General features: G+C 39.0%; 2 protein-coding genes across 7 annotated transcripts; both read left to right on the top strand.

Moving 5' to 3' along the window:
• The first annotated feature begins 377 nt into the window (after window positions 1–377).
• Window positions 378–15850, top strand: fxr2 (FMR1 autosomal homolog 2). Of its 3 annotated transcripts, none has more exons than XM_056750882.1 (17): window positions 378–963; window positions 3524–3576; window positions 5296–5389; window positions 5733–5804; window positions 7102–7250; window positions 7366–7459; window positions 7549–7665; window positions 8211–8381; window positions 8761–8839; window positions 8948–9105; window positions 9289–9375; window positions 10741–10960; window positions 11958–12137; window positions 12461–12664; window positions 13521–13622; window positions 13957–14048; window positions 14206–15850. In XM_056750882.1, exons 1-17 carry the CDS (start codon window positions 913–915, stop codon window positions 14311–14313), a joined length of 2031 nt encoding a protein of 676 aa, XP_056606860.1. In that variant the 5' UTR covers window positions 378–912; the 3' UTR covers window positions 14314–15850. The 3 variants fall into 3 exon arrangements, with proteins under 3 accessions (XP_056606860.1, XP_056606868.1, XP_056606854.1); XM_056750890.1 differs by having other exon boundaries at window positions 13518–13616; XM_056750876.1 differs by having other exon boundaries at window positions 13518–13622.
• Window positions 15851–20022: 4172 nt separating this feature from the next.
• ponzr6 (plac8 onzin related protein 6) lies at window positions 20023–25769 on the top strand. 4 transcript variants are annotated; one of them, XM_056752210.1, is made up of 4 exons: window positions 20023–20027; window positions 21799–21926; window positions 25016–25176; window positions 25283–25769. In XM_056752210.1, the coding sequence occupies exons 2-4, from the start codon at window positions 21806–21808 to the stop codon at window positions 25484–25486; spliced, it is 486 nt and encodes a 161-aa protein (XP_056608188.1). In that variant the 5' UTR covers window positions 20023–20027; window positions 21799–21805; the 3' UTR covers window positions 25487–25769. The 4 variants fall into 4 exon arrangements, with proteins under 4 accessions (XP_056608188.1, XP_056608161.1, XP_056608172.1 ...); XM_056752183.1 differs by lacking the exon at window positions 20023–20027 and adding an exon at window positions 20075–20952; XM_056752194.1 differs by lacking the exon at window positions 20023–20027 and adding an exon at window positions 20988–21317.
• Window positions 25770–26318: the final 549 nt, after the last annotated feature.

Raw genomic sequence — 26318 nt, 5'->3', positions numbered from 1 at the left:
ATCATATTAAAATAAAAATATCTAGACCTGAAAACATGCACACTTTTCCCAAACGTATGTCAGTAAATCTAAGAGAAAGTCATTTTCTTAAGTGTAGTGTTGTTTACGAACATCACAAAGTGTTTTCTGAATTCATGTTTATAGTAATAAACATTCTACCAAATTTAGCAACTACAAAGCTGACGCCAATAGGACAAACACCAGCGAACCAGGAGCCGCGTGCACATGCGTCGCGTCGACCGGTCCCGGAATTTTAACCAATCGCAGCGAGCCACTTTATGACTGACAATGCAATAGACCATTCACGACCGGGAAACTCATTAAGGGCGGGGCGTATCGTAGAGATGGGTGGGGATTCTGGGGTCATTCACATTCTCGCTGCTCCAGTTTGACGGCGTGTGTAGGAGAGGAAGGGTGAATTAGCACAGCACCACAGCCTCTTAAAAGAAGAAACGTCCTCATCATCAGCATTCGGAGACCAAGTTGAGGAGGACTCATACTCGGACATCACGAAATTACTCCGACACACACAGGAAGCGTGAATTTAGGATAAGTGATTGTTGATAAGCGGTTGCGCTAACTGTTGTGCTAACACCTCGTTTACATCCAGCGTCATCTGGCAGCATCATTCTCCGATCTAATCTGCTCCAGACCCGACACTAACCGCACTCTTGCGCTGAAGTCAGGCGTTCATTAATTGTCTTGCCCCGCCGGGAAGGGTGTCGAAGCTGAACCCCTCCTCGAGGCTCCTGTGCTCCCCTGTCACCTTTGCCCCCTCTCTCATCCGAAACACTGGACACACACAAGCTGCCGGAGAACGGCGAGAGGCCCGTGAAGCTGGGGGTGGTACCGGAATCGCACCCTGTCGGGGCGCCTATAGAGAGGCAAAGTCTAGGGGACGCTCCGACGAACATGGACGGGGTGTCGGTGGAGGTGCGTGGCTCTAACGGGGCCTTCTACAAGGTAACTGTATTAAAAAATAGGATGCAAAAACAGAAGCATAATACATGTGAGATTAGACCCGGTTAAGCGTGCATCACCATGTCGCGTCAGTTAATGTGACGCAAACGCACATTCTGATACGCCTCATTGATTGTAGTATCACTTTCAAAGAGGCCTGAGATATTGGGGGGGGGGGGGGGGCTGTAGATCGGCGGTACCGTGTCTGGTGTTATCGGGCAGGGTACTGGTCGTTTTAGCCAGTCAAAGGCCTGCTTTGGGTTTTGTTTTGTAGCTTGTAAACGGGAGAATAAAGGTGTGCTGTTAGCAGGCAAGCTAAGAAAAAGCCAATGCCCCAAATCTGGCGAATCGCCTATCTAGACAGCATTTTATGTTTGGACAGATGATGGGTAGATCGTTGGGTTTTGTCGGGACACTGCTTACAGACCGGGGCCGTGTTTTTCTAACCTTAAACGAAAGTGGCAATGTTATATTGCGTGTCCTAAGGTGCAAAATAGGATCTCTGCTGGCAATCCTTGTGTGTTCACACGCCGGTCCTCTTTGTTTGGTCAGCTTGAGTTCAAGTAAATCGTGGGAAACGACTTGGTCAGGCTTTTAAAAACGAAAACACGATGTTGTTTGTGAAGGGAGTATTGTCTACGCTAGATGGGCAGTTTCGACGCAAGACCCGTTTCCTGATATAAACACGGTCCCCTTTCCGAACCGCCGTCGCCTGTGCATGTGTTCAGATGTGGATCACTGTTTATTTGTGATGCAGGCGCTCCTCTGACCAGCCACATGGCTTTTGGTTTTGTTGCCAGTGTTTAACCGCAACAACAAAGTCGCACACATGTGTGATTAATAGCTTGAAGAAGTTTTCGCAGATGTTTGAAAGTATTCCCTACAGCTCTGTCGAAGCGTCAACTCTTTGACATGATTTAGTCGTGGTGTAGTTTTTTTGTGAGGTGGCTGTGACGCCTGTCTCGAGCTGAGGGGCCGAAGCAGGTGTGGTGAGATGGAACAGGTGATCTTATTTGACACTTCACAACCCCCAACCCAATACTATTACTACAACCCTCTTATTTGGCCTTATCATATGCTCTCTTTGTATTTTTGTTTTTATTATTATTTTAATCTATTATGTATATATTTTTTCTTCATCGCATAATCCAACCACAATAAACTTCTGCCAATAGTTACTTATGTTTTATATTATAAACCGTTAGAAATTCATTCAGGTTTGGTCCATCTCAAGGGTGAGTGAAGGACAGCGTCCGTGGTTGATTTGCTGTTGACATGGTCACATGTAATGTTGGGACAGGTTTTAATTCACTACTCTCTGTCCTTCTCCTTTATGTAAAACTGACTCATTTTCATCAAAAGGATACTTTACACAAAAATGAAAGTTCTGTCATCATGTACTGAACTTTGAGATGTTCCAAATCTGTGTACATTTCTTTGTTCTGATTAACACAGAGAAAGATATTTGTAAGAATACTTATAACCAGACAGATCTTGTCCCCCATTGACTACCATAGTAGGAAAAAATACAATGTTAGTCAAAAGTGCGCCAGTACGGTTTGCTGTCCTACATTCTTCAAAAAGCATTTTTTGTTCAACAGGACATAAGGTATAATGTAATTTTTCCTATTATGCTCTCTTTAGCCTCATGCACATGGTGGCATCCACAGTCACTTTTTGGTCATCTGCCATCTCATTTGGGTCCTGCCCCTGTAGTGTCACATTCCCAGAACTGCAACAGTAATGTAAGACACTGGGCTTTTCTTGGTTTAAATTGGTCAGGAGTTCATTTCGGCAAACTAAACTACAGTCTTATATTTGAATGGTCTCCACACAGGATTTTGTATTACAAAAAGGCAGTGATGTATCGATGTCACAGTTAATGAATATGTGTTTAAAGAGAGAATGTATGTTTTTAATTATAGTACAATTGGTGATTCGAATGAATCAGTACATGTAGTAAGAATTATTTCAGATACTTCACCATTCTTGTTTGGCAATACACATTATATAATTGTATTTTAATCCATGTCTTTCTGGTGACTCTAAACAGGCCGGTGTGTTAAACTTGTAAAAGATTTCCTAGTAGCAGTGATTCTCTTCCTAGGAGGTTTCGTACCGAAGCAATTTTTTTGCCACATTCTCTTCGTCCAAAATTAGGCAGTGTCATTTCTAGCAAGATTCTCTTGTGGTAGGGGTGGTGACTGGGCTGATAACTTTATGGCGGCTCTTGTAGATGTGTAAAGGAAAGTGATTGATGAGGAACAGATTTTAAGGAGGGGACTGTGGTGCCTCCTCCCAGCACCTCAATTATATCTCACTTTCACCAGCTATCACATGCGCTACACCTGTAACATGATTGTGCTCACGTTTCTCTTACACAGACATGTTACTTTATGCAAGACCCAACTTGAATAAACATTTTCACTCAATCAGTAGTTGAATGAATGTGTGTTTTCTTTTTTGTTGTGTCTTACATTAGTTCTGTTTTTAATTATAAGGGAAGGAGCTTCTAGCATTATTGTTTTCCTGAAACTGAACACATTTTCTCTTTGTTTTTTAGGGTTTCATCAAGGATGTGCATGAAGACTCGCTCACAATAGTCTTTGAAAACAAGTAAGTTGGCTGAGCGTCTTCTGTCCACACTCATTCTAGAAGCTTCTGTTTGCTTTCTGATGATAGTTCACTCCCTGCATTATTTATTAGTTATGTAGGTAACAGAGGCATTTACCTTTAAGATATTTACTCTGCTGTCTCAAACAAATTTTTGTGAAGAAGGAAACTATTTGTGATGCTAAAAAATTACATCAGTTAATAATTTTATAGTCAAATACACATTCAATAGAAGAAATTCTTGAATGCATTTCCCCAAACCTAGATCCAATATAACAGAATAAAACTTACTGCGATATACTTGAATAATGTACATTTAGTAATTTCTGCATGTTTACGAATATTACAAACGTCACAAGAGTAACAGTTTTGTTATTGATATTACACACTGACAAACTGTCTGAATCTAATAAGGGATGTTTTAATTTACTCGCCTTCGGGTTGTTCCAAATCTATGTACATTTCTCTGTTCTGATGAAAACAGAGAAAGATATTTGGAAGAAGGCTTATAACCAAACAGTTCTTGGGCCCGTTAACTACCAAAGTTGCAAAAATAACTTTGATTTTTTTTGTTCTGTTGGACATAAAAATATATTTTGAAGAATGTAGGACAGCAAACCGTTCTGGGGCACTTCTGACTACCATTGTAATTTTTTCTACTGTGGTAGTCAATGCAGTCCAAGAAGTGTTTGGTTACAAGCATTCATCCAAATATCTTTCTCTGTGTTCAACCAAACAAAGAAGTTTATAAAGGTTTAGATCAACTAGAGAGTGATTAATTCATTACAGAATTCTCGTTTTTGGGTGAACTATCATTTTCAGCGTTTTGTTGGTGGGCAGGAGGAGAGGCTGACTGGTCTTTCACAGTGGGTTTTATCTTTTGTTATAATCGCTTTGTTAGGTCTTATATAGAGTATTACACTTTTACATAATATGTAAAGGATGTGATTGTGCTTATTTCTTTGGGGCTTAATCACTTCTACTCTACACTTAGCCATGTGCTCCACACAGTCTCCCTCGCACCTGTGCAACTTATACCCGACAGCTGTCAGACAGCCTTTTATAGTTCTCCCCCTTTTTATAACTCATGACTCCCTCTTTCCCCCCTCTCTCGTACTCCTCTTTATCAATCTTTCAACTCCCTCCCACACTCTGTTTCAAGCAAAAGGGAGGTCCATAAATAGCCCGATGAGGTTTGCAGGCGGGGAGAGTGGAACAGTGGCCTTGCAATTCTTGGGATTGTTCGCCTGACCCACCAAAAACCAGTAACACCATCACCTCTCTGAGACCATTTGCTGTACTTTATTGCATTTTATAAACCCTAGTTCATTATCTAATCTGAGTTCAGCTGTTGAGGTGGTCGAAGAGATTTTAGTTTTTTAAGGAAAGGTCAGTATATCTGGTGTTTGGCTTAATGAATAAACAATTAGTATTTTTGGAGCCTTATGAGCTTTAGGGCGTATGTTTGTCAAACCATTTCAGCGGAGCTTCAGTCATATCTCAGTGTTGGCAGGCTTCCGCGCATATTTACTCTTCCATCAGAACGCTCTTTGCCAATTGACACCGACATCTGTGAGACCTGCAGAGGACAAAATGAGTCAGGTTTGATAGTCGAGTTCAAGTGGGAGGAGTTAATAAGTGAAAATTTGTGACACATTTTGTGATGTATCGTCCCTGTGGTTAAAAAGTTAACTAACACCTGTGTGTGTGTGTTTTCCAAAGCTGGCAACCGGAGAGACAGCTGCCCTTCAGTGACGTGAGGTTGCCGCCCCCACCCAATTACCACAAAGACATTTGTGAGGGAGATGAGGTGGAGGTACGAGACATGTATTCTGAAATTGAAGAGAATATACCTCAAGTCATCACTCTTACATCTGAATCATTATTCCCCAAAAATACCCTGAATGCCCCTTTGAAACAGGGTTTTATTTAATTTTTTCATCTAGACATCTAATGGTTTTCTTTACAAATGCACCTCGGCTGTCTCTTTCTCACGCACACACTCACTCCTGCAAACATGCTCCCACTATCAGACACTATATATTTCCTGTTTTCCTCTACACACACACACACACACACACACACACACAACACATCTGGTCATTCCTTTCTGTACTCTCATACAGACACACTCACCTGACCTGGTCTTTCTCCTGCAGGTTTACTCCAGAGCTAATGAGCAGGAGCCCTGTGGCTGGTGGATGGCGAGGGTGAGGATGATGAAGGGAGAGGTGAGTCGCGCCAGGTGTAAGACTGGCCACCTTGCACGAATGCATTGCTGGGTTCAGGGTCTGCTCTACATTTTGTTGACCGTTATTATTCATTCAGCCTTGGCACGTCAGTATAAATTGAATATTTGAATATTGATAAGAGGAGGTTTTGGGACTCTAGTACCACTCCAGTAGTCCAAGAAAACACACATCTTCAGCACTAACCCAGTTAACCATAATCACTGGAGTGATCTCATTTATCAAGTCAAATTCAACCCCCTACTAATCTAACAGCAGATGGACTTAAATGCTAAAATATGTACCCAATTCTTGTGTTTGTAAAAACCTGACCTGTGAGCTTTAAGGTATTTGCATGACTTTCTCGTGGAGAACACAAAAGAAGATATTTTGAAGAATATTTATGACCAAATAACACTGGCCCCCATTGACTTGCATTGTATGGATCCAAAGCCATAGTAATTTCTCAAAATATCATCTTTTGTTTCTATATCAAAACAAAACGCACGTTTCGATTGAGATGCGGGTGCACGATGAGCAGTTTTATTTTTGGTTGAAGAATCCCTTTAAAACATTCCTATATATAACTCAGATAATATGATGTATTCCTTTTATGTTAATAAACTTATGCAAAGAATTTATGCCCAAATAACAAGAGCAAAAACATTTACATGCATTTTGCAAAGCTTTTTATCCAAAGTGCATTCAAGGTAAACTTTGTATCAGTACTCGCAAATACACTCGAGAGCGCTGCCTAATGCCTTCGAGCTTGTGCCTGTTGGCCAGTGTTTACTAGAACAAAGTCCCTCAAGCCTGGCTAAATAGGTTAATGCAGCATACGGGTTAACAGGCAAACTCTCACAGTGTTACATGAAGCAGTAGGGAACTGTCTTCTCCCTCTTGCATACACCCGCTCTAATACTGGGCCAGTCGAATAATTGGATGAATTTAGACCTGACTTTTGACTGCATTCAAGGTCATTGAGCGTGGTGGCATTTTACAGCTGATATGAAACGCAGCCGGTTTGTTTTATTATGGGGTAGCTTTTAGGTAGGAAGGACTGGACCCAGATTATCTTCTGATCGATATTCCTCGCACAGCGTGTGCTGTATTCTAGGGCTTTGCGATGTGACGATGTTATCGTATATCGCCAATGTCTCGCAAATATCCCGATGTCAATTACAACAGACAGATTCCAGACGATAATTGATAATGGAAAATACATCGCGTTATCATGCGATGTAGGCTTAAGCGTGAACGTTAATGTTGTGCCATTGTGATATCAATTTTGTCATTTCAGTTCTATGTGATTGAGTATGCAGCCTGCGACGCCACATACAATGAAATCGTCACATCTGAACGAATCCGGCCAGTCAATCCCAACAGTCCTTGTTCTCAAAACTCCTTTTTCAAAGTTCCCATCGCTGTACCTGAAGACCTCCGAGAAATGTAAGTCACCAACATGAGGAGTGTTTTATGGATTTCGCTCTGCATTTTTTCATTGATTGTTGTTTATGAATTATCAAAGAATCAATATTTATTCTGTTTTATCTAAATGTGACAGCTGTTTGACCGAGAACATCCACAAAGACTTCAGGAAAGCAATCGGAGCCAACTGTATCTTCTATAGTGCATCAACACAACAGCTTATTGTCCTGGTCAGTAATTTATTCGTCTTCTACAGTAACTTTGTAATGAAGTTAAAAGCACTGTTGTGTGTAATGGTATCCGTACGTTTTTTTTTCAGTCCACAAATGAGTCCACAGTGAAGCGAGCAGGCCTTCTGAGTGACATGCACTTCAGGAGTATTCGTACCAAACTCATGTTGATGTCCCGCAATGAGGAGGCCACCAAACACTTAGAGGTGTGTAAATGCACAAGATAGGACTCTCTTAAATCACTCTCTGTATGTTAAAGGATGTTCCCTGCTCTGAACAAGTGCCAGACACAATCTAATGTTGTAAGTGGTAAAAGCAGGTTCTACAGAAATTTACATAGGAACCATTTGCACTTTAACATGGCACATGTTTGTATAATAGCAACTTCTCACTGTGATGATACTCAACCATGTAAATTTTGTCTTCCATGTTAATATCTTCTTTTATAGATGGTCTCATAAAATGTATAAAGATTTCTAAGAAATTCTTTTTACAACACTTTTCCCTTATAATTAAACTATATTTGTATAAGAAAATAAGTATGCAAAATTTATTTCTACATGTTGTCATTAAATTTTAAACCGTAAACTGTTGTTGTAGCCGTGGGAAGCCAAGACACATACATGTGGTGATTCTGTCTCTTAAAGAGAGATGCTTTTCTTATGTCTCATGCTTGTAAAATATCGTGGTCGTGTCGGATTCCCCGTGTGGTTCAATTAAACAGAAAACCAAACATTTGTGTGTGTCACAGACAAGTAAACAGCTGGCGTCTGCGTATCAGGAAGAAGTGAGGGTGCGTGAGGATCTAATGGGTCTCGCCATCGGTTCCCATGGCGCCAACATCCAGCAGGCCCGCAAAGTTCCTGGTGTGACTGCAATTGAGCTGGAAGAGGAGAGCTGCACATTCAGGATCTATGGAGAGGTCTGTGAAACACAGTGACTCAAAATTACTAATGCTTAGTCTTTGTTTCCTCTAAAGGTAAGCTCACACCACATGACTTTGGCAGAATTGTGCTGGACTGTGACAAACCTTTAGACTAGTGAATTTATGTGAACTCTGCCTCTTCCTCTTGACCAAAAGTTTTGTGGTTTGTGCACCTCATTAGTATTGGAAATTTTGAACAATTCCACATTCTTACAGTCCTGATACCTGAAGCCTTGGTGTTGCTCCCATGCAGAAGTTTTCCTGTGTGTTTTTTTTAAAGCGTTCTCGGGCATGTTGAAAATGGTGTGTAGATGAGTTTAGGATGTTTTAGTGACGGCAGTTATTTTTTTCTGAATGCTTGTTCTGTCTGAATCAGACCCCAGAGGCAGTTAAACAGGCCAGAACATTTTTGGAGTTTAAGGAGGATTCCTTCCCGGTACCTAGGAACCTAGTAGGTGAGTTGGATATCACATGCATTTCCTTCATGTTTTCGATGCATTTGATTGTAGCCAAATAATGGCACATTTTTTAAAACTTGAAATCAAACATTTCTTTCACAACAGGCAAAGTCATTGGCAAAAATGGCAAAATCATCCAGGAGATTGTGGACAAATCTGGTGTTGTTCGGGTCCGGATCGAAGGGGACAATGACAAAAAACTGCCCAGGGAGGATGTAGGCAGGCAGGGGGAAGGCAGAAACAACACAGTCAGCGGCCAAGAGGTGAATGAGCCGGTCGCATGATACAACAAGCCCCTTCACTGTCCTCACTGAGGAAATCAACATGTCAATAGTTTCCTCTTCATAAATTTCAAGTTCCTATGTGTATTTGGAAAGTTTTTAGGCTTCTAAATTAGCCGTGGTTTTTGCTTACTGTCCTTTCCCCTCTTCTTTCTCTTGTTTCAGGGATTGGTTCCCTTTATTTTTGTCGGAACCAAAGAGAACATCAGTAATGCTCAGGCCTTGCTGGAATACCATGTGGCCTACCTACAGGTAAGTCTAAATGACTTCTTTATCTAAGGGCAACTTATTAAAGTACTTATGAATGTGATTGTATTATACTTAAGAGGAGCTCTAATAATGAACGGATGTCAGCTGATCTCCATCATGGAAAGCTGTTGGTCACACTTAAGTACCAAGTCACTCTAAAAATACACCTTTTTGGAGTATAACAGGGGGAGGGGTGTAGTGTGGATTACATGCTATCTACCCAGGCGCCTCTCGAAATAGCCATTACCCCTCCACCTCATGGTCGCCCACGTTGCCCCTCTTCTTTCCGTGTTCAGCTGGAGTTTCATATGGGCAGCTGTCACATTCTGAGTTTCACCACAATAAATGCTGGCTGTGCAGTTGAGAGGTTAGAGATGGTGTGAAGGCCAATCACTCCCATTACATCAGCCTCCTACCTTAGAGAAGACATTATTTAGAAACAATGTTGTTGATATTTTTACATGAATAGTTTTCTATTTAGATTGTCAAGCATAAATATCCCAAATATGATAAAATAGTTTGTTTTTACCAAATTTACCTAAACCTCAACCAGTCATTTGTACCCAAACAGCTATTTTTATTTATCTTTGTTTTTTTAACAAAAGGAGAATTTCTGATTCTCATGGATCTTAACAAGTTTTTTCAACAAACATTGTAGGGACTTTAATGGACCCTATTAAAGTACTATTAAAGTAGTTTATAAGACAGTTTCATGTCAACTTCAGTTTTTAAAGGGATAATCATCATTTACTCACCTTTTGATTTGTTCCAAATCTGTATACATTTCTTGTTCTGGTGAACACAGAGAAAGATATTTGGAAGAATGCTTATAACATAAGACAGATTTTGCCCCCCATTGACTCCCATAGTAGGAAAATTACAATGTTAGTCTAAAGTGCCCCAGAACTGTTTGCTATCCAACATTCTACAAAATACTCTCGGTGTTCAACAGTCCAAAAAAACTGTCACTGGGCACTTTTGACTAACAAAGTTATTTTCCTACTATTTTCGTCAATGGGGTGCAAGCCTGGTTATAAGCATTCTTCCAAATATCTTACTCGGTGTTCATCAGAACAAAGAAAGTTATACAGACTTGGAACAACTCCACCTAAAAATGAAAATTCTGTCCTCATTTATTCAACTTGAAGTATCCCTTTAATGGTTTAACTGTTAGCATCAAATGTTCTATGTTGTATTGTCAATGTGAAATTTTTTCACCTTTTTATGCTTGAATTTTACTAATTATATATACTTCTGTTACACTTTTATAGATCACCACGTGTCCATCTTGCTTATGTCATTTAATAACAATCCCTGGCACCTGTCTGTTTCTCTTTCTCATGCACAATCATATACTGTGGTTGACAGGAGGTGGAGCAATTGCGCCTTGAACGTCTACAGATAGATGAACAACTGCGTCAGATCGGGGTGGGATATCGTGCTCCCCCCAGCCGCTCTGGTTCCGGGGTTGCTGGTGAGCGTGATAGAGGTTACCTTACAGACGATAGCACCAACTCCCTGCAGACCACACGCACGTATGGAGGAAGAGGTCGTGGTCGCAAACCAAACAACACATACTCTGGTTATGGTAAGATTTAAACTCGAATAATAACCAGCTAAGTTTCCATACTACTCTATGAACCTCCTGCAATATGATGCAACCCTTTCTATAGTTTAACTAGTCAAACATTTTGAATTTTAAGGAAATACAAACTGGATAAATGTGGTATTTGGTGTGTAACTTTAGTATTTAAATACAGCTTGAAGATCACAAAAAACCTATTTTTTATACTCTTATGTAGATGCAATGCTTTGCTTTAGCATGTAAGATTTACATGTGCTTTGCATTTGACAGTTCATTTACATCATTCTGAAAAAATTTGGCAGGTGTATTGAACCTAATATCCACTAAAATACAACTTGTGCTCAACAATGAGAAAAATGACTTAATACACCTGCTCACAAATAAAAATACTGCATCAGTCTTTATACTAGATGTAAAAAATGTTACTACAAGACAATGTAATTTGGTGTCTTTAAGCAACAAAGAGGTATATGATGCGTTACGTAATTAATAAACGACACGTATATCATTTATTAAATTTTTGCACACAGCCAAATACCTATTTGTCTAAGGCGGCAATCTATTCTAGCGTGCATGTCTGTCAACTGACCGTGCCTCTCAGCGCTTTGTTTTGTTTCGTGTCCAGCTTGTCTAGACTAACTCGCAATTGTTCTAGGCCAAGTGCATAAACATAGCCGCAAAGTTGAGAATATGTCTTAACGAGTCTCACTGACTAGCAGTTAGTCAGAACTAATCAGTCTTACTTTTTAGATTTCAATTAGACAAATCTACCTTTATATGTAACTGACTTAAAGAATTTATGTCCATTCTTGAAGAAAAGTTATGCAAACATAATCACCCAAACAAACAAATACACATGCAAAGAGGTCAATCTCAGCACAGAAACATTTCACAGTCGGATAAATAAGACACAAAAAAGAAAAGTTTTACATCTCAATTGTTAAAACACGTCTGTTTATTTGAAACACAGGCCTTTTGTTTGAATTTGTCTTCCCTGCAGGAACAAACTCTGAATTGTCCAATGCATCTGAGACGGAAGAGATAGCAGACAGAGATCCAAGGCCAAGAGGAGTTGAAAGAGATGATAGAGGTTCAAAGCGTGGGGGTCGTGGCCGTGGCTCCAGCGCTGGCAAGGGCCGGGGTGGACAGGGACCCAGAAACACTAACACTATCAGCTCAGGTAGATGCAACGTTTATAGGGTGTTTCTTTTACAAAATTCTCATGGGAATGGAAAGCCTAAAAGCAAGTAATTCTCAGCTCTAAAATTGAATTGGATTGTAATTAGGTTGTTGTGGTGCATTCTCCCTGAAGATGTTTGAACACTAACCTAGTAATAGCAAATGACTGAAACAGAAATGGAAACCCATTGGTCAAAAGGTGGAATCCTTGTTTTAAGAACTAAGTTTATGAGATAACATTTTCTGGATTAAAATCATATGTTAATGCTATGAACGCTGTGCATATTGTGGTTCTTCCCTAGTAAAGGTTTGTTTGTGTTACAGTGCTTAAAGATCCGGACAGTAACCCATACTCTCTGCTGGAGGGGGAGGGTGAGCTCACCGGTGATACTGATGCCAGCGAGAGCATGGGCGGGAATGACCATAGGAGACGTTCACGTCGTCGCCGTAATGACCAGGAACCCAGTCTGATGGACGCAACCGCCAACGAATCAGACAGCCAGGCAGCCGCCAGCGAGAACGGACTGGGTACAATAGTTTTATTGTACATTATACTTGTTTTATTGTACGCTCATATTGTAAACTCATTTGAAATTGCACTCTCTGAACACAGAGTTTGCATCTGTATAAAAACTTACTTGTAGCAGTCTTCTCTTAAACTGTTTATAAAATAAAATAAAAGTGTCTAATGCTATCAGTGGGAGGACAGGCAACAGTGAGAATGCAGCCTCTAGAATCTCGCTTGATTTCTTCTCTTGTGGACACTTGGCATCATCTTGCTGTTAGCTCAGCTGTGTTGTGCATTTTATATTTTTTCTTCACTTGTTTTAAAGAGAAGACAGTTTTGTTTGAGGACTATGAAATAATTAATAGTTTATAATTAATCAAACATCATTTTTAAGCTTAAGGTGTAACATAACATCTCGCGAATCTCGTGCATAGTGCGGCTTTTCAATGGTGCTTTAACAAGTCACACTGCTTAAAACCAAATTATTTTGAAAACTTTTTCGTTTTTTATGTCTAGGATAAAATTTATATCTTCAGTTGTATCATACTCTCACTATTTAGTAACGAAGTATCACCTTATGGTTAATAAGCATTTAGAAGCTTTGTATCCAAGCAATCGCGACTTAAAAACAATTATGTGCTACAACCTCTTTTATAAGGAAACATGGAACAGTTTCTGAAAAATGAATATGCGAATGCTTGAAAGAGCATCACCAGAAATGATTGTCCACTTTAAGATAACCACTCGGTTGTAAAAGGAAACTTGTTTAATGGGAATTCGTAGAAATGACTCTACTGTAAATACTGAATATAAATTGGTCCCCTGACATTTCATGCTCTTTTCTGCTCTCCCCCCTCTTTCTCCGACTCTCAGAAGAAGAGGGCAGGCCACAGCGCCGCAATCGAAGTCGCCGCCGCCGTAACCGTGGCAACCGCCCTGAGGGAGGCTCTGCCAGCCGTGACAGACAGCCAGGTGAGGGTAAGTGGAAAAAGAAGGGAGTCAGAAGAGACGTCAGTTTCTTTTTACCATGATATTCACATAATCGTGAGTGGCGATAAAGTGTCAAAAGGAGGAAGTCTGATAAACATTGTAGATTCATCCTCAGTCTCCCACATGAGCACAATGGCTTCAGCAGAGTTTATTTTGTCCCTTAAGGGTATCAAGATTTTTTTATTTGCCTTATTTTGCTTAAAAACGTAATAACTGTGAACCAAGCATCAAACCGCTATCTACATATTAGTAGTCAAATTAACCTCCTGGTTAGTCCTTCCTACTTTCTTAATGTGTTTCCCTGTGCTTTGTGTTGATATAGTAACTGTTGCTGACTTCATCTCTCGTCCTGAATCCCAGAGCAGACAGAACCTCCCGGGAAAGGATGAAACTCAGCATGCAACACATCCCAATGTGAGCAAACAGCCCTTATCTCAAACTTTAGAGTTAGTGTAAATGGCTTTTGATTTCATTTGAATAACAAATTGATTGCTGTGTAGCAACTGAATCAACATTTTGTAGCTAATTGGAACATTAGGCATTTTCAATTATTTTAAAATGTTCTCAACAGGAAAATGGGACTAGCGTGAGTAAGGAAGACTCACCCTCTAAGCGTTCCCCCAGCAACGGCGTGGCTTTGCCTGGGGAGGCTCTGACCCTGGTGAATGGCGTTTCATAAGAACCTATTTCGCCCTGTCAAGACCCACGTCTAGAGCAAGACACCACGGCGAACTCTGTACCTGCTTGCATTCACGTAAACCTTTAAACTGACGAATGAAAACGACTAAAATCCTTGAATTTATACAAGTTTACGAGAAGAAAAAGATACAAAAAATGACAAATGCATCTACTTTAAACCACACATAACAGTGTATGTTTATCTTATCTATCAGTACTTAGTGCTTATTTAAGACAAGCTTGCCAAAAAGGAGCTGATGGATATGACTCAAAATTCTGACACAACACAGAAAACAGGACGTGACTATTTGGGATTTTTTTCAATTTTTTTTTTTTTGCTGTCGTCATTGCTGTCATTTTTTGTTTTTGTTTGTTCGTATTCACTGATGTGGGAATGTAAACACACTCCCAAACAGACGCATCTCTGAAACAGTGTTAGCAAAACGAGGGAGGAGGTGCTAGCGGAGAGGCAATGGGATGAAGGCGGAGCCTCTCGTAAGTGAGTGATAGTTGAGTCTGAGGTACTCTGAAAATAAGGGCAAAAAGGGGTAAAGGAGAGACATTGTGCCTTGAATTTGAAAAACTTGAGTATTTTTTCCTTAATATTTACATTGTTCATGGGATGAATTAAATGGTTACTGTTTTTTTGGTGTTTTTATTTTGAAAGGTTTATGCAGAAAGAGCGTTGGGTTATGAATAAAAGGAAAAGACAGAATAATGCCAATTGTGAAATTAGGACATTCGTCCACCATCGAGTCATTATTTGAAAGGCGTTAGTGTGTGTGAGTGTATGAATGTTTGTCTGTTTGTACGTGTGTAGTTGTGGGAGATGCAGTGGCAGCATTTCGATTTGGAGGAGCGTTACATGATCAAATAGACGGCCCAGTAGAATTCATACTGATAGGATTCCTTTTCTACAGTTGAATTGGAGGAAAGCAGTCTTTCCTGGGTCTCTGCTGTAGTGAAAGCAGCCTTACCAAACAGAACCAGAGAGAGAGGTAAACAATAAACAACAAACTGACAGGTTTATTCGCAGCAACCCGCCAAAGGTTCTAGTGGAGGGGAGGATTTGATGTGTGTTGTGTACATGTAGAAGGTTGCGTGCACGCACACTATAGATTCCGGTCCTTGTTTACATCTGACTCGAGGGAGTTGTTGGCTCCTCACTGTCGCCTCTAGAGTGGATGGTTGGTCTTTGGTCAAGAAGGCACTCTGGGAACAGTGCAACCTCATAAGATGAAAGCTAGAAGCACTGAGACGGTCATTCACACACATCTGAAAGCTTTGTCTTTGTAATACACTCCAGTTTTCTTCGAGTTTTGGCCTCTTCTGTCTCTGCCAGGGAGCTTTGATGTTGCACCAGAGAAACTATTGAAGGTGTTGGTCATGTCCCTTGGTTGTCAAGGTTGATAAAAGTTAGGGACCCCTCCCCCTTACTTTAATACGTTGTCTTTGTTCCTGCTCTCAAATATTTTTTTCTTTCCACATCATAAAAAACAGATTAAAATGGAAATGAAATAAATTATTTCTGGAATGACGCTATTGTTTGTGGTTCTTTTTCTTCTCCCATTTCAATTTTTAAAGCTTAATACCTCATTAAAATAAAATTTAATGAAATTGGCTTTTCCTTCTGACAAGATATTTGCTTTTGCTTTAGTAACCATTGTAACATTTATCCCAAAAACAAACAAGCAGGCAGGCATATGTAGGAGTTTCTAATACATCCTTGCATATGATAACCTTTTAAATGAAAATGAGCTTTTGCTTCAGTCTATGTGCTAAACTAACAATACAAGTTGGTCATGGATTCATATGTCAGTAAACTAAAACCTTGTAATGGCAGTTCACTTAAATCCTATAATCGGTGTGTGTTTCTACTTCATCACTATGGATGTTGTATTGTATTCATATTACAAAAAAGGCTCTATTGTAAACCATCGCTTTATTCCACGCTGTGCCCGCAATTCTGGTTTTGTTCCAGGATGTTGCATAAGAGCTTAAAACTAGAAATCAATAGAATACATGTTGTCACGCTACTTGATCCCTTATAAACCATAAACTAAAAACAATGGGTCTTGAGTTTTTTCCCCGTGACTCATTAAAATAAATGCTTTGTTTAGTTATTATGGTCTAATTGCAAAATAAGCTCATTAAATCAATAATTTAATTTAAGAACTGATTTCCTGCCAATGACAGGAAGCTCTCGCGGTACATTAATGTTGCTTGATCTGCGCAACACTATAAACAGAGATACTTTTATCATAGGGAGTAGTAAGGGTCTGTAATACTTCCAATTGGAGAAACCATAATGGCAAAACCCATTGACATCCATTAAAATAATACCATCTGAACTCTGCGTTCCGCTGAAGCAAGGGCGTTAGCATTACGCCCCCTTCACATAACAAGAGACTGTAACTGCAAGTGTCCAAGGGTAGACGATTACCGGCGAAGCTCAATGCAGGAGCTGAAAGAAGAATTACGTTAACTACCATCTACACTCCCATTGGCTGTCGCTCCTAAATGTCGCTCCTCATTTTAGAACTTGCATACACGGTGGTTGCTTCTTGATTTGAGTGTACTCTCACTAGGCCAGGGTTGTCCAATGTCGGTCCTGGAGGGCCACAGTCCTGCAGAGTTTAGCTCCACCTTGGCTCAACACACCTGTTAGGAAGTTTCTAGTCTGCTTTGTGGGGCCTTGATTAGCTGTTCAGGTGTGTTTGATTAGGGTTGAAGCTAAACTTTGCAGGACACCGGCCCTCCAGCAATGACTTTGGACACCCCTGCAGTAGGCAATCTGAACTGTGCCCGAGCACGTTTGACCCCCGAAGCCCAGTTCATTTGACTAGTGTCATCGCTCCGTATCGCGCCCGGGCATGGTTTGTTTAGTGGTCCCTGGCTCGCTTGGAAGAGGTGGTCCAGAACACGGTGCGGTTGGACTTGGGCGTGGTACACATGCAGTTTGAGCGCAGAACTGAAAGCATGACGTAAATTATTTGACTGCTTAAATTTCTTCCTGAGATTCAACCGTCACCATAAAAGGGTGATTTAAAAGCGTATAATGTGCCGTTTCCTCTCATAGCGCTCTCTTATGACATCATTTTAGAATATCGGTCTGTGCAGCGCACGCATGAAGTTAAATACCTCTAAAATGTTCCAGACTGAACATTGCCATGGATTCCACATACATAGTAGCTATATTAATATATTAACTATATGAATATTAAATGTACTGTCTGAAATAGGTATACATTTACAAAAAAGGCGTAATCTGTTCCACGCTTGCGCACCTTTGTACCGCAAGACTTTCACTCACAGCGAAAGAAAGAAAGTTTGCCTTTTAATAAAGGTTCAAATTGCCACCTTCACATGTCAAGTGAACCAATTCATTTAAAAAGATCTTAGTATGAATAATCATCACAGTTAAGAATTGCTGTAAAATTAAATTAAAATCAATAATGATTTCTTAACATAATAAACAAGTGGAAAACATTTTAATCACTTACTTTGTGATTTGTTAGACACCATTTAGTAAAGTGTGTGTTTAAATTTTAAGTTATGCTGTACATATTTTAGCGTACTTTAACAAATGTCTGTTTTTAAGAAACATACAGAATTTTCTGAATTTGTTTAATTAATAAATTTGCTCCTTCTCTTCTTAAGTCATTCATTCACTCACTACCTCCCTCCATCCCTGCCTCCCTTTGTCACACACTCACTCATCTATTCATATACTTAAATTGCTGATTGATGAGAATGGCATTGACCTTTAGGCCTTGTTTATCAATACAGTATGCCAATGAAAATTCCTTGTCTTCTTGATACTGAAATACCAACAAAAAGTCATCCTTCGCCTTGGAGAATTGATCCCTCAGGACCTTTCAGAGGACATTTTGTTGATCGTCCCCGTGCATCCCCAAAAATACAGGCTCTGTCCCCTCTCCACGGAATAAGTGACTACAATTTGTAATGTCTTTTGATGTTAAGTGCAATTTTAAATAAAGAGTTTATTATTATATTGCCATAAATTGTTTCGGCGGAAGCAGACGCACTTTCGCGCATCATGACGCCACCCGATACGTCCCCTGAAACACGATTTTGACTGGATTAATCGCATGTGGCGTCAGTTTCGCACATGTGCGGAACAAATCGTGTTTCATTATGAAATTTGGGCGGGACCTTGATACCGCACTCCACTTCGTGCTCACTACTGCAGACTCTGGCTCCAAATGACGTAAATGTCGCAGGAAGTCACCAGCTCTTCGACTCTCAGTGTCACTTTGACTCTTGTAATGTGAACGGGGCATTAGCCGTTACGCTTTTTTGGCTAAATGTTGTAGGTTTTCCATCTAGTGGCTTTGGTATTTAGTCAAACACCAAGCACCTGCTGCTCATGTAAAATTATGGTTATGCCAAAAACATGGTTCCTACACTTTTTTACTACAAAAACACTGTGTGTAATGAAACCATGGTTGATTTTTAAAAGGTACAGTTAATGTTAAAGGGGAGGTAACACACGCAGTTTCTGCCAATCTCATATTAATCTTGACTACCTATAGAGTAGTATTGCATACGTCATATCTTCAAATAGTATTTAGTTTGATCACAATTATACAAGACAGATACAGCAGTATAATTATTTCCGAAAACAGTTGACCTCCTGGAGGCGTGCAGTTGGCGGAACTAAAGCACGAGCACACATCATCGCATTATCCCTGCATACATGTAACTGTTGATAAAGCAATAAGTCCCAAGAAGCAGTGGGTTACCAAGGTATTTTATAACGGCTTAGAACTCTGCACAGCAAACTTGTGGGAGTGCTTTTCCGGGAGAATTGTCCAATAAGGGAGTAAAAACCCTTGTTACGAAACAGGAATTCATGTTCGAAAAAAAAATCTGAAATCTGTACGAACCCTGACAGAGTGTAACGAGGACAGAAATACTACGCAATACGTCCAACTCGTTTTTCGACAAGTTGACCACGTTAAAGCAAGAATAAACAATCCAGCATGTTTAACATTGGAAATGAAGTCAGAATGCATGAAATAGCAGTGACTGATGTGCTACCAGAGAGCTCTGTGGTTCTGTGTCCAAACAATGGACGTCAATGGGCTAACGTTTTTTGTTTCCAAGTGTTCTTTAAAAATACTATGTAATGAAATAGTGCAACATCGTTGATTTAGATGAGGTAGCAGCAGCAGCAAAATACAATATTTACACGTTGCAACTAAAAAATCAATAGATGTATAATAATGAAACTTGAATGTTTATTGTACAGCATTACCCCTGGTGTGATTATCTACTCACAACTAAATAACCTCACAATGCAATCACCTCAACATGTCACTCAGCATTTCTGTTCTACATGATTCAGACTAAACTAACAAGCACTCAAAAAATTAAAGATCCACAAATCCAGTTATGCATGTGAGTTTAGCATTTCTGTGTTTGTGTCCTTTGTTATGGTCCAGGGAATCATGTTATACAATATGACATTTGGCTTCATAACCCATAATCAAAATAAAATTGCACCTACTTATTGTGGTGCACAATGGTGATGGTAAGATATTGAGTTTCGTTTCAGGGCAAACATGCGCTGTGACGTCTGTCTTGCACTCGCCTGTGCTCACTCTGACTGATGCTCCACCTACAACTTGGTGCCTTTTGTTCCACCCCCCCTGTAAACACCAGACTTGCTCAAGACCAGGCTTCAGGTAGGTTGGTGTTAGTTTTTATCAGTTGTTTTCTGTAATATTGTTTAATGAATTAATAAAATAAAATAAAATCAACAAATGTTCATAGCATGTTTTGCATGGGAATGCATTTGGAGAGTTTTTTTTTCAGTAAAAACACGAACATGTTGGTGTTTAATGTTTGTTTATCTTTAAGATAAATACGTTTCCATTTTTAAGAAGTGTGGTGCTTGTGCTTCGGCTGAGTGTTACTTACAAATGACTGAGCTTTAACGCCAGTACAGGGACCAGTCCCTTACTTGCTCATCATTTATGTTTTATATAATAATAAGCATGTAAACGAAGTCAAAGCCATTTCAATTTTTTCAATTCTTCTAAGCATAGCGGTGTTAAAATGCCATCATTTAATTGATATTTAGTTAATATACTGTAATAATTTTTACACTGTAGGCTCTGATTTTTCCTTGTAAATGTGCTTTTGTAATGGTCTTTTACTGTATGTGTCTAAAGCTGACGAGTTGAATTGGCAGTTATATTAGTACACAAATGCTGCCTCCCAATTCGCATAGTTATACTATGCACTAAAAGTATGTACTGGTTTTGTTATGAAAAAGTATTTACATTTTTGTGTGGTAACAAAACAGTATGCGCGCACTGTGCAAAACAGAAGAGGTCATGGTTGCCTAGACAACACTGTGATCGTTAACTGTCACAAACATCAAAATACAACCGTTGCATTATTCATTTATTATTTCTTAAGTGATGTTTACAGTATACTTACATTTATTAATTCAGCAAAGCATCTTTTATTAAATTGTATTAATGCAATCACTAAATCAATGCACGTCACTAAACTCCGCCCTCTCACGTTGCATTGTGGTTAATATCAGCTATTTGAGTCTCCATGGAACAACACTTCGAATTTTCAACGTAAACATTGGACCATCCAGGTACTATTTTCATCATTAGTAGGGTGGATAGTATGCGAATTGTGATGCTCTGATAGTATTTTTGAAGCATGTCCATAGAGAAGAAACAACGGTTGTACTCTAGCTGAGATATCAGAGTTCTTTGTTTTTTTTCACTATTTCACTAGTCACTATTCTGTAAATCCGATCTTGGATGAAAATCACTTTCCTTTTTTCTTTAACTACATTGTTAAATACATTATGGTTAATGTTTTACACCTGTGTAATATGAGAAGCTGAATCACTCATTTACAAGTAAAATGAAGGGGGGGTATGAAAACCAGTTTTCCAACACCAATAACCTGCTTTCGTCAAATGTTTTTCTGTGGTCCTGGCAACCAAACAAGGTAAATTCTTTTATTCTTTTCCATCTTTTCTATTTTTTCTGTCCTTTCTATTCTCTATGTTCTGTCCTCTTCTTCAGAGGAATAGGTGCGGATTTTGCATTGTAATTCCACTAGCCATGCAGGTGGGGAAGGGAGTTTTCTTTTGAGCTAGCTCAAGTTTCACATTTGAGCTAGCTGTTTATAGTGGAAATTTTAGATTGTGTCAGGCTGACATATAAAAGCTATGGCAATATTAATCCTGCAGGTCTTCTTTTTGTCATTTTAATGTGATTCAATGTATAGAGGCACTGACCAAAAAATACTCATAGAACTTTTCGAAAAAGTAGTATACATTGTATAACTAAAAAAATGCTCTTTAGGCGATACAAAGTATGTATAAACGTTGTTTTCTTAAATAAAGGGTTTATAACACTGTCATGAGCAGGACTGTGAAGTATCTCATTGAATGTCTGTGAGTGACTCTTGTGCTGTGGATTTTCAGGACTGCGATGATCATGATGGCACATTCAGCTGTAAGCGTGCAGCCAGCAATGGTGATGACCACTGAGAGTGCAAAGATTGGCCAGTGGAGCAGTGGAGTGTGTGACTGTTGTGAAGATATGAGCGTCTGTAAGTGGTTTTGGTTGGCAGGAGATGGAGTTAATACTACAAATAGGGCTGCACAATTATGACAAAAATCATAATTGTCGATTATTCACCTTGATATTGTAATTACGATTATTACTGTCGATTAATATATTTTACTTTGAAATTACTTTGATGTTATTGTTTCACCTTGTATACTCGATTCATTATCGATTAATTGTGCAGGGGACCAGTGGTGTATGTAGATAGAAATAGCTCAAGGTAATAAAAACATAATGCTTCATTATGTAGGTCTTTATACACTATCTAAACACAAAGTTATGCATATTATATAGCATTTCTGGCAATGGATCCTCCAAAAAAATCACACATTGGACCTTTAATGGTCAATGTAACCAGTTTGCATGCATTTGATTAGTGATCAGGAAAAACCGTCAAAGGGGTGTGATAAGGCACTAATCCCACTAGTACGACTTTTTTCCTCAATGAGGAAATATATATAGGGGAAAATAGTCTCTTCACCTTTAAAACACGAAATGTGTTGTAGGCATATAAAAATAAACTCGTTCTTTATGTAACAAATTAAACTTCTATTTTAATTAATTATATAATGCAGAAATAAACAAAATGTAAACTATTTTGTCACAAACTCAACTGACAGGCAGTATTTGCACAAAAAGTATGCTTTGTTTTCCTAACAGGTGCAGCTTTTAGAAAAGAGCTGTGGTTATTTTCTATATGCGTTTTGCATGGTGCTTGTGTTAGCAGAAGTGGTGATCATATCAGACAATCCTCCTTCCTCCACTGACTGAACCTTCCTAGCCTTAAGAGAAACAGTTAAACTACATAAACACATCACGTTTTATGCTTTCATTGCACATACTGTGTGTAAGCGACAGATTATCCTTTTTTGAAGAAGTTTGCCTATGAATGTATTTCAAATAACGTGATGTGAACTTGCAATTGCTATACGGTACTTGTGGTACAGTCAGCTGGTGTTCAGTAGTGCGCTCCCAAAGAGCTACTTACAGCGTGAATCCATCGCAGTAAACACTAGAGCTGTCACGACCTCGCGATTGTTTGACCTCATCGTGATGGTTTCAGATCATCGCAATTATTGCACATCTCTATAAAAGACACTAGGTAGAGCTGTAGTGCCACTAGGTAGAGAATAGTGTATATATTGTTACTAAAGCATGGTAATATTGAACTATTTGTACTATTTGGCGGTTGTATTATTGATAGGTAAAAGCCTAAACCTTACATTTATGATGACCCAAATTTTTCTGGTGTATTTCCAGTCTTACAAATATGGTCGTTTCAAATCTGAATCAAAATGTATGAGAATTAAATGTCAAAGCTCTAAAACAGACAATGAATCTTCATTATCATCATAGTCCGAAAACAGACAATTAAATGTCATAATCGCAATTATTTATTAGACAATTATTTATTTATTAATCGTCAGCCAAATTTCATAATTGTGACAGCCCCAATAAAAACTAGTGCTATGCTCGAGACGCTGTGGACGCGCGTGCCCAAATGTCGAAACCGTCCGTCTAGTGCGTTTACATAGAGAAATGGTGGGAAAGTAGAGCTGTTAGATGGAAAATCACGTTCTTTAAGAATGGCCGTGCCAGTCACTGTGGCTCATAGCCCCCACATAAATTTAGCAGTTATTAGCGTGGTCTGTACAGCAATGCCAGTATCGCGTTACTTATTAAGGGGTTACTCAATTCTGACCACTTTTTTCAGTAACAAGTAATCTAACGCGTTACTATTTCCAAACCAGTAATCAGATTAAAGTTACTTATCCAAGTCACCGCGCGTTCCTATTTTTGTCATTTTCCTTTTCATAATTTGTCAAATATATATTTTTTCTTTCTTCTTGCATCTAAGGGAGTTAGGTCACATATGCAACAAGTCAAATTTTCAGCATGAGGACAATTCACGTGTAACAGTGACACAAAGCTAAACAACAATGGATGGAGGAGAGAGAGAGATGCACATTTTCTAGCTGGAAATACAGACACTATTTTGAGTTTGTGTCAGTTTACGATGGCAATATTAAGGTTCGTTGTACACTATGCTGGCGACAAAGTGCTATCTAGCTACAAAATCTATCTAAAAAAAATCTAAATGCTATCTAGCATGTCAAATTTGAAGAAACATTTGGAGTCGCAGCAATGCACAGATATCAGCCTACATGTGGTGTTATACACTTGTTTTGTTTTGTCAAACAACTCCTTGCTGCTCTAATGCTGTAAACAACAGGTTCAATGTTCATAAAACATGTGAAAAATAATTTAATAGTTACTATTTATAAATGTAAGTTTTGCCATTATTACAGTGTTAACAGTTAAATATCCTGCCAGGGAGCCTGCCACAAGACCAAGAAAGACATGACATGATGAGGCTGAGAATCACGACAGTTAAATATGTCAGGTCAAGAAAGACTGTCTTTATTTAATTTTTTAGAAAAACAAGTATTTTTTCAGGAAATCATTTTAAGTTCAACTTAAAATGTCAGGAGATACATTGTTGACATTACTCTTAAAAATACACTTACAATAGTTCCTTAGTTACTTTTAAAATCAAGTAATCTCTAAAGTAACTAAGTTACTTTTCAAAGGAGTAATCAGTAATCAGATTACTTTTTCAAAGTAACTGTCGCAACACTGGTTGTGTATAATAATGAAAACAGGTCAAACCTCAAAAAATGTGCACTCACAGAAATGCTTCCAAATATATTTTGAGGTCGCACAGGTTCATTTCAAGCCCATTACTCCATCATGCCAATTGCGTGAGGATATTGTGTTCCTCACAAGACCAATCGGATCTCGTCACACCCCTAACTGCCAACTCATAAAATGTTTTCAAGCATTCATAACTTCTTAAATATGAAAAGCAGATTTAAATTAGATCTAATCAGATCCCTAATTCTGAATTTTGACATTCAGAATAAAAATACTAATTACGATTAAAAAATGTATCTGTATCCTATAAAGATATATAGTTCCATCTTACCCTGACAACATCGAATAAATACCATTGTTTCCATGTGTCATAATGCCATGTCTTAAACATACATCTTTTGTACTGTGTATCGGCAGGTTGCTGTGGTTTCTGGTGTCCTTACTGCCTGATGTGTAGGACCAGTGAGAATTTTGGAGAGTGTTTCTGTCTCCCTCTGCTGGAGATTTGCTTTGGAGGCATGTTACATCCTATCACTCTTGCTATGAGGAGTTCTATGAGAGAGCGTTACAACATTAAGGTACATACTGTGGTACAGAAAGTTTTCTTTGCCTTCATTTGGTTATTCATTTCAGATTCCATTATCATATTAAGTAATTCTGTTGAAAACATTTTCTCTTATGAAGGGTTCAATACCAGATGACTGCTGCATGGTGACCTGTTGCACTTTGTGTGTCTGGTGTCAAATGGCGAGAGAGATGAAGACTCGACGCCGCTCCATTGTGGTCATTAACACTGCCATTAATACAGCACACCAGCAGCCACAAGCGTTGAATCAGTCAAACCAACCCATCTATCACTCCCAAATCCCCATGCATTCTCCCTATTAATGCCTATACAGGCACATGTGTACATCTGCATTTCTATGTAAACCTTCATGCCTTTCCGCTGGCATTTCGAGTAATCAAGAAATCTTGATTTTAATATTTAAACTAATGCGTTTAAAAGTGCCTTTATATATATATTGATAAACAATATTTTAGTTGATAACATTTTAGCACTTTCTTCTATAGAAATATTGCCAAATGTTCTTTATACTCATAATATATTCATATTAAGCAATGATTTAGCAAACAAATTCAATTTTAATAAATAAAGAGTATTTTTCTTCAACTTTTCTGTCTTATATATTTACATAAATCAATTACTAATGTGGAAACTAAAACACATGCGAGCCACCCAAATTAACATGCTCAGATACTTTAACAATTACAACTTTGTAGTGTACAGTCATTTTAGGTTTTTTGTTCTGCATCTGTGGTTGGGCTGCTCCATACAGTTTGTAAACAGATGCCAGTTTTGTTGGATGTCTAATCTCTATGCCTCGTTAACAAATAGGGTGATCCAAACGTGCTAGGATGATAATAATAATATATCCAAAACATCCAGGGAACAAACAGAGAACGGCAATTTGAGAGCATTTGTGTCAGTGCACATTTTGTTGTGGTACGACCAGTTTTCATTACTGTACAGAACACGCTAATAACTGCACAAAGTATGTGAGTGATGTGAGCTACAGTGACCGGCCCGACCACTCATAGAGAACAATAACTACCATCCCACGGCGCTACTTTCCCACCTTTTTTATGTAAACACACACTAGACAGACAGGTTTAAACGTTCGGACAAAAGCACTAGTTTTGGGCAGTTTGCGCTGCCAGC

The sequence above is a fragment of the Triplophysa dalaica genome, chromosome 1, assembly GCF_015846415.1.
Source record: "Triplophysa dalaica isolate WHDGS20190420 chromosome 1, ASM1584641v1, whole genome shotgun sequence".
Lineage (NCBI taxonomy): Eukaryota > Metazoa > Chordata > Actinopteri > Cypriniformes > Nemacheilidae > Triplophysa > Triplophysa dalaica.
This window is presented reverse-complemented; position numbering and strand designations above follow the sequence as displayed.

What these genes read in the sequence shown, in the direction of transcription:
- fxr2 (XM_056750876.1), top strand. Translation starts at nt 913, where the DNA reads ATGGACGGGGTGTCGGTGGAGGTGCGTGGCTCTAACGGGGCCTTCTAC. An exon ending in CACAACAGCTTATTGTCCTG is followed by an intron (nt 7,460 to 7,548) that starts GTCAGTAATTTA and finishes TTTTTTTTTCAG; the next exon opens with TCCACAAATGAGTCCACAGT. An exon ending in AGGCCACCAAACACTTAGAG is followed by an intron (nt 7,666 to 8,210) that starts GTGTGTAAATGC and finishes TGTGTGTCACAG; the next exon opens with ACAAGTAAACAGCTGGCGTC.
- ponzr6 (XM_056752183.1), top strand. Translation starts at nt 20,825, where the DNA reads ATGCAATCACTAAATCAATGCACGTCACTAAACTCCGCCCTCTCACGT. An exon ending in GTAAACATTGGACCATCCAG is followed by an intron (nt 20,953 to 21,798) that starts GTACTATTTTCA and finishes GTGGATTTTCAG; the next exon opens with GACTGCGATGATCATGATGG. An exon ending in TTGTGAAGATATGAGCGTCT is followed by an intron (nt 21,927 to 25,015) that starts GTAAGTGGTTTT and finishes GTGTATCGGCAG; the next exon opens with GTTGCTGTGGTTTCTGGTGT.